Source organism: Apaloderma vittatum, unplaced genomic scaffold (genome assembly GCF_000703405.1).
Source record: "Apaloderma vittatum isolate BGI_N311 unplaced genomic scaffold, ASM70340v1 scaffold41163, whole genome shotgun sequence".
Taxonomy (NCBI): domain Eukaryota; kingdom Metazoa; phylum Chordata; class Aves; order Trogoniformes; family Trogonidae; genus Apaloderma; species Apaloderma vittatum.
The window spans coordinates 390-7,462 of record NW_009710567.1 but is presented as its reverse complement, the minus strand read 5'-3'; the positions used below and the strand labels follow the sequence as shown (position 1 = coordinate 7,462).

The 7,073-nt window shown below is 43.4% G+C and overlaps 1 protein-coding gene across 1 annotated transcript; it reads left to right on the top strand.

Moving 5' to 3' along the window:
• Positions 1 to 325: 325 nt before the first annotated feature.
• On the top strand, positions 326 to 7,028 carry LOC104272354 (zinc finger CCHC domain-containing protein 14-like). The gene is made up of 9 exons (XM_009867322.1): positions 326 to 376; positions 540 to 611; positions 823 to 932; positions 2,195 to 2,289; positions 2,391 to 2,445; positions 3,585 to 3,846; positions 5,156 to 5,247; positions 6,325 to 6,452; positions 6,838 to 7,028. The coding sequence occupies exons 1-9, from the start codon at positions 326 to 328 to the stop codon at positions 7,026 to 7,028; spliced, it is 1,056 nt and encodes a 351-aa protein (XP_009865624.1).
• The last annotated feature ends 45 nt before the right edge of the window (positions 7,029 to 7,073 follow it).

Sequence of the window (7,073 nt, the reverse complement as noted above, 5' to 3'; positions counted from 1 at the left end):
AGAGATACCAAACCGTTTCCTTTTCTTAGGGTGTATAAGAGGTGGTGCCTAAAGAACGAAGCTTGAGCAGCAGCCCCGAGTTTTCTTTCGGAGGTTTTGCTGCTGCCTTCGACTTGACGTGGCCCGTGGAGTTGATTTAATTATAAATAGGCCCCGTCGTGCCGTGGCGGGTTGTTCGGGTCGTACAGTCGCATCCTACGAGCCAGCTGTTCTCTTTAACAATAGCAATAAGAAAGAAAAAAAAAAGAATTTCCATTACTTAGCAGCCTGTTCCTTAATACTGGGTGTCCGTGGGGATGACAAAGTGCTTTTTTAAGCGGTCAGAATGGTTGTTAAGTATAACAACAGCGAGAATCGGGTGGCAAGGGAGGACGGAGTAATAGTTACTTGTGCACAAAAGACGTTTTTACTTCTTGACATCACATGTTACAAACTTTCTCGCCGTCTGTTTCATGCCTATTATCGATCTTTTGGAACCCAACTTAAATCCCTGGCTGATAGTTAGTAAACTGAATTTATTTATTTTTTTACTTCCTAAGGTCCTGTGGTCTGATTCTTCAGTGACGTTGGTAACCAAATCTTCCTCTGAAGTGACTGAATTTATTTCAAAGGTAAAGGCAATACAAAAAGTACTTGGCCAAGGGAGATGGTTCGTCCCTGTCTGTCATTTCGTTCAGTGACATTTTTCAAAACGTGCTGAGCTGATACGGGTAGATGGAATTTCACAAAGTGTTTGACTTCTAAATTGCTGTGCCTTGAATCTCGTTGGAGTAACAAGTCTTCGGTCCGCTTATAATTTGTAATATCTTTCTCCGCTTTTAGCTATCTCAGCTGTATCCAGAAGAAAACTTGGAAAAATTCATTCCTTGCCTAGCTGGTCCGGATTCGTTTTACCTAGAACGGAACCACATGGACCTGGAATCGGACCTTAGGTACGCTGGGTTTTTTGTTGTGACTTTGGGTTTTTGTCTCAACACTTGGCTTTTTTTTCACCGAGTGGACGAAAGAAACGGAAAATAGAAATGTGTTCATATTTTAAATTACTTTCAGGAAATTAGAGCCTGATTGTAAGCATTATTTCTTGATGCTCCAGTGCACAGGAATATTTCAGGAATTCTTTCTTCCAAAATACAGATGCTAATAATATTCTGTATTAAGCTTCTTGGAGAATTGACATTTCCTCCTTCTTCATTTGCTGTTAACAGCAAAGAACTTTTTGAAGCCTTAGCTAGAACCTCCTCGTGTTGTCACGAATCTCCTACTTAATCTAAAACACCATCATCACCTGGGGCAGGTTGCATCGGTTCTCTTTCTAAATATTGAAATGCTAAGAAAATTGGAGGGACTTTGATTATTTTCTATTGTCTCTATCGATGCAAAGTATTAAATGAAAGAGAGAACGCGTGTTGCTGTTGCTGTTTAGCAACAGTCTACAAATCTAGGTTAATAGAGCAGCAATCTGCATTTACACAGCAACGGTTGGATCTTCGGAGCAGAGAGAGAAGCTGTTAAGTGCTGCATATTGGAAAAATTCAGGAACAAACTGTGGTTTTTCCACGTGTGCATGTGTAGTTGAATATTATTTTTACTCAAAAACTTAAAAAAATGATGAAGATGTGGTCAAAAAAGCCCTCTTTTTTTTTTTAAGAATTTTCCGTTAACGTTTTCAAATCTACAGAAGGTTTGGCAAAAGGCAGTCGAGTTTGCATGGCAACGAGAAGTTTTAGTCATGGTAGAGAACTTGCTTTATATATTGCAAAGGTTTAGGAGATTGCCATGTTTTTTCCCCAAAAAAGAGGCAGCAATCACAGGGAAAACGTGACCTAAGTTGTAGAGCCTTTTCCCTTACGCCGCCAGGCTCTGCATCTGCTGTTTATCTCCAAGAGGAGAAAATTAAATAACAGATCCATCTAGATTTTATGGTCTTTGGGATTTACTGAAAGGCTAAACAGAGCGAAAGCAGCCCAATGGGAATGTGTTTAAGTAGCCTTTAGGATCAGAATATCCACGTGTTCCAGGTCTAGTTTGATTCAGAATTTCTTGGTGTTCTGAAGTCTCTTAGAAAGACCTTTCCTGGTTCAGATCCAAAATTTCCAATTCACTTTCAGAATGTCCTGTACAATCTACAATCATAGGCGGCTGCAAACAAAATCTAACAGCATGGGTGGGGGGTTTGTTTCTGATGAACATGCAGGTATTTGGCACCGTTACCTTCCCACGTGGTGAAAAACGACCACGTTCGAAAGTTCTTCAGCGCTTCATCTCCTTCACAGCAACTTCAGAGCTCAAGTAAGTTTCAGTAAAGTTGAAAAATGATTTTTTTTTTGTACTGGTGATGCCCATTTCCTGAACTTGACGCCGTTCCTAACTTCTGTTCCCTGTTTTTTTAGGTCCTGGCAACCCCTCCCTTTACAAAGTAGGAACTACGCTGGGAACATCTGGAAGGTGAAATATTTAGTGCCTTTACCTTTGTTGCGGTTAATTGTAAAGCCCCATGACCTAGGGAATTCTCTCTCTCTTTGGGGATTTATTTGCATCTACACTTTCATACTCATCTGCAGAAGATTTTAAGAATTTCTACCCTTAACCTGTGGTCTGCCCAAAGCAGAAATGGTGAGAACATCCATGTGAGGTACTACGAGCATTGCTAGTGTTTGTATATTCTTAAGAAAAACACGTATTCATAACTGCAGAGCTCAGTCTAAGCGCTCAAAGAAAAATTTTGCAGGGAGTTGGCTGCACAGACAACAGAACTGAGGTGACAGGTGGTTTGCAAGTCAGAATAGGACACGATATTGTTACTGGAAACAGAAAATAGAGTTCAACTTTTGGAACAGCTGTTCTGAGCAGCATTTCTCGAAATATTTAAAGCTGTAACTACTGTGTCAAGTTGTAATGGGCTCAATCACATATTTAAAAGGAATAATGATCATCCCAGTTGCGGGCACAGATCTGGTCATCCCTAGTGTAAGTCTTCGAAGGTGAAGGGGGACTAGAAGCATCTCTGAAAGGGTGGTTTTTTTTCTCTTGAATGTTTCCTTGTACCACAGAGGTTTTCCTTCCACAGTGATGAAGGAAACCTCTTCCATGGGAGGTAGAAGTCAGCCCTGGGAAAAGAAAGGTGGAAAGAAATTCTCTTCCCTTTTGTTAGGATTTAACAAACTCAGAACTCCTTCTCTAAAGAGGCAGTTTTCATTTTCTCCCCAAAAACCAGAGTGCTCCAAGGAGCTGACCTTGTGGGTTGTTTCGCCACTTCCGTGTGTAAAAAAAAAAATAAAATTCTGCAGGATTATATCTGGGCTTCTTTTTAATAATGCAAAGCTCAACTACGGCTGTTCTCTCTAAACCTTTTTTAAATCACAGAGAGGTAGTAGAACATATATTATCTTGTGATTATAGAAGGAAACCGCTGCTTAAGCTGAAGACGAGGTTTCCTGTTTGCCGCAGCCGGCGCAAATCTGCCCCGCGGATCAAACAGCGCAGGTTTCACCACAACTCCTGGAAGATTGGTGCGGCCATAGTAGCTAAGCAGCAGGTGATGGCACCTTCAGCATGCTAAATGGAATTACTTTGCTATTTTTCAGGCCTATCTGTGGCGTGGCCGGCATTCAGGCTTCTCAGAACCACGTTCAGCACTCGGCCGCGCTGCCCCACTGCTCCCACGCCGGAGGTGCCGGCTCGCCGCTGGCTTACCGTGCCCAGATGGACTCCTCCGCTTCGCCCATGCTGATGTCTTCCAGTGCCCAGACCCCTCAGACACAGGAGCAAAACGGCATCTTGGACTGGCTCAGGAAGCTGCGGTTGCACAAATATTACCCCGTCTTCAAACAGCTCACGATGGAGAAGGTAGGGCAGGGTGGGGGGGACGGATTTTTAAATTATCCTGAGCTGCAAACACCCGCACGGCCAGTTCCAGAAGTTACTGGCAGATGCTGTGAGGGTTTGCGCTGTCTCAAAGCAATCGGAGTTTGAGGAAAAACCTCCTTTCTGTTTTCCATCTGCGCTCCGTCCGGGCCTGGGCTGTTCGACAGCTGCCGCCTGGTTCACAATTCACTGAGTGCTCCAAGGTCCAAGTTAGCTTAGGAGCTCTGCTTGCGTTCCTAAAATTCCTTGATCGTTTGGTTTCTGCTTCTTCATTGATTTTTCTCCCAAAATACTCAGTTATCTGCTAAAAATCAGGTTCCCAGACACTTCTGACATAAACATCATCAGCCAGCACATGTGAACATGAGGTCTTTGTTTTCTGCAGAAATTCTCAGGGACAACCACTCGCTTACGTATTTGCGTAGCAAGAGTCACAAATGGTACCTGGGTGTGCTGGATTTTCTCTAAATAAAGAAAGAAATGCTTTTACAACATTTACCCAGCTCCATCTGCACAATCCGGGTCCTCTTAACTGTTTTTTAGCCTTGAACGCCCTCCAGCGGAGTGCTTAGGTTGGGCCGGGTCTAAGTTGGGAGAGCTTTGTGCTGGGGATAGCGTGTTGTACGTCTTTAATTATAATCAGCCACCACAGTCTTCTGATTCGATTTTCTTTATTATGTGAGCGGAAATATATATATAGTGGGTCTTTTTTCTTTAATGAAGCAGCAAAATTGTGCAAATTCTACTGTGTTGTGAAAAGCATTTATTGTTATTTGTACTTTGCTGGCTTTAATTTTCATGACATTATATTGTAAATTTATATATTTCCATATTCTGTGTCTAGATTTTATTACATCATTTAATTTTTATTACATCATTTAATTTGAGGGTTTGTTTTCCGGTTAAACTGATGAGATGACTGTGTTCGGTGGCACAGCTAGGAAAACTTAGAGGGGTTTTTAAAAATAAGCAGATCCTTAAACTTATAGCATATTATAGCACAAAGTTCTATTTTAATACACACACAGATTACTTTATGGTGAATAGTTAATATAAGCGCACATCTCATTTAAATTAATTTAATCTCCAGATGTTCTTTCTTTCGTGCCAGTCCCCCACACTTTTATTTTACACTGATCCTATAATTTAAAACTGGAGTAGAGAGTTTCCTTGAAATTAATATATGTTAAAAAATGGCTTGAAAGTTGCCTTTCAGACCTGATCTCTACTGAAAATGTAACTAAGAATATTTCAGGCTGTAAAACTCAGCACACATTTTTTTCTCTCCAAGTTTCTGAGTCTCACTGAGGAAGATCTGAACAAGTTTGAATCCCTCACCATGGGAGCAAAGAAGAAGCTTAAGACTCAGCTAGAGCTGGAAAAGTAAGTGGAAGGGAGGACAATTAATTGTCTTTTTAAGGTCATGAGATACTTGATGCAAGTTTTACAACGGACTTTGCTTCCCAGACCACAAACACGATGGGTGATGCTCATCTCCCTTCCTCTGCAGCTGTGCTGGTTACTTTGAAAAGCTCTGGAAGGAGGGGGCTTAGTAGAGAATATTTAGTATTTCCTGGCTTGCTGCTGCCGGTTCAGGGTTGTGGGTAAGCAAGGATAAGCAAACGTAAAGGATTTGTGAACTCCCTTTTTAATAGGATACGGCAACCCGGGCGTAACGCAGCGCCCGCATTCACCTGTCACATCCACGGCTCTTCTATAGAGGAGGACATTTCTTTAAACATTGCTTTAAACGTCTGCGATTGGGCAGGTGGGCAAAACCCGTTGAGATTTTTGGGGCTTAGCACCCACCGGAGATGCACAGGGTAGGAGGGCACCAGGCGGGCGAGCCACCGAGCTGGAGGAGTTGCACACGTGATGAAGTTTTCTATAAAAAAGTTTTCTATAAAAAAGGCTCTGTGCAATATGAATAGCCCTTTGGGGAAACTCGTGCAACAGACTGTCGTATTTTTTATATCTCCACTTAAGAGGGAAATGTTTAATCTGAAGCTCCTGCAGTAAATTAAAAAGCAATTAAAAAATCCAAACCCGTGCTCATCTGTCGGAGCTCCTCGACAGCGTTTGTCATCCGTCTTAGTTTTTTCCAGATGTGTTTGCAAAATGAAAACTTTGGGCTGCTTTTGACTTCTCTCTGGTTTTGGTGTGCACGTCTAGGTTTGGGATGCGCTTCTGTAGTGCGTGATGGAATTGAGTCACCATTTGATGGTTTTACCTTGTGCGAATAGGAGCATTATTTTTGTAATCAATTTGGTGAATAGTCCAAAAGTAACTGCTGGCAAGGAGCTACGGTCAAGATTGATGCAATTCCCAAAATGTTTCTGTTTTAAGTTAGCAGAACATTTAGTGGATTGTTTAGCGGGCGTTGTCCACTTCGGTTTCCTTCAGAAATGGATTTATCTGCTGTTGCACTTTAGCCAGATTCTCTCTTTTTATGCCTCGTAGAGAAAAATCGGAGAAACGGTGCCTAAACCCCGCAACACCTTCTTCAGTTACGAGCAGCGGTGTGGCGAGGGTTCCCCCTACGACGCACGTGGGGCCTATCCAGAGTATCCGTGGCAACCACGCCGCAGGTAAGCAAGAGGAGCCAAGGATGCTGCTCTGCTCTCGAGGCTGAGGATGTCCTTGCGCAAGCTCGTTCTTACACTGCTTTTTCACCTGGCTTAAGCTTTATCTCCTAAAATGTCATTGGCTTCATAAGGAGCAGTCAAAAAGTCCTATTCCTGTGTATATGGAGTGCAATAAAAAGTTGTTTTCCTCTTCTTGGTTTCTTGGGTTCGCTGCACCCGCCAGCGACCATTCCGCCTCCAGACTCCTGCTGCTCAGCCAGTGCGTGTCTCTAAATCTTGAGCGTCGCTGTCTGTCAGACAGGGTCATTAAACAGTTGTAATTAAGTCCTGGCAAGTAGGGTTTCCCGCTCTCGCTTGCACTAACGGCTCGCGCCCCCTTTGTCTGCAGAGCTGCGAGTGGATGTGGATCAGCCAGCCCACCCCCTGCCCCGGGAGGGCAGCTCCTCCGAGTACTCCAGCTCTTCTTCCAGCCCCATGGGGATCCAGACGAGGGAAGAGAGCTCGGACAGCGCCGAGGAGAACGAGAGACGTAAGCAGAACCAACCCGAGAGGGTGCCCGCGTCACCCAGCTTTGTCTGACGAGGCGGTTGAGCTCACAGATGTTTCTGTCCCTAGGTTTGGAGA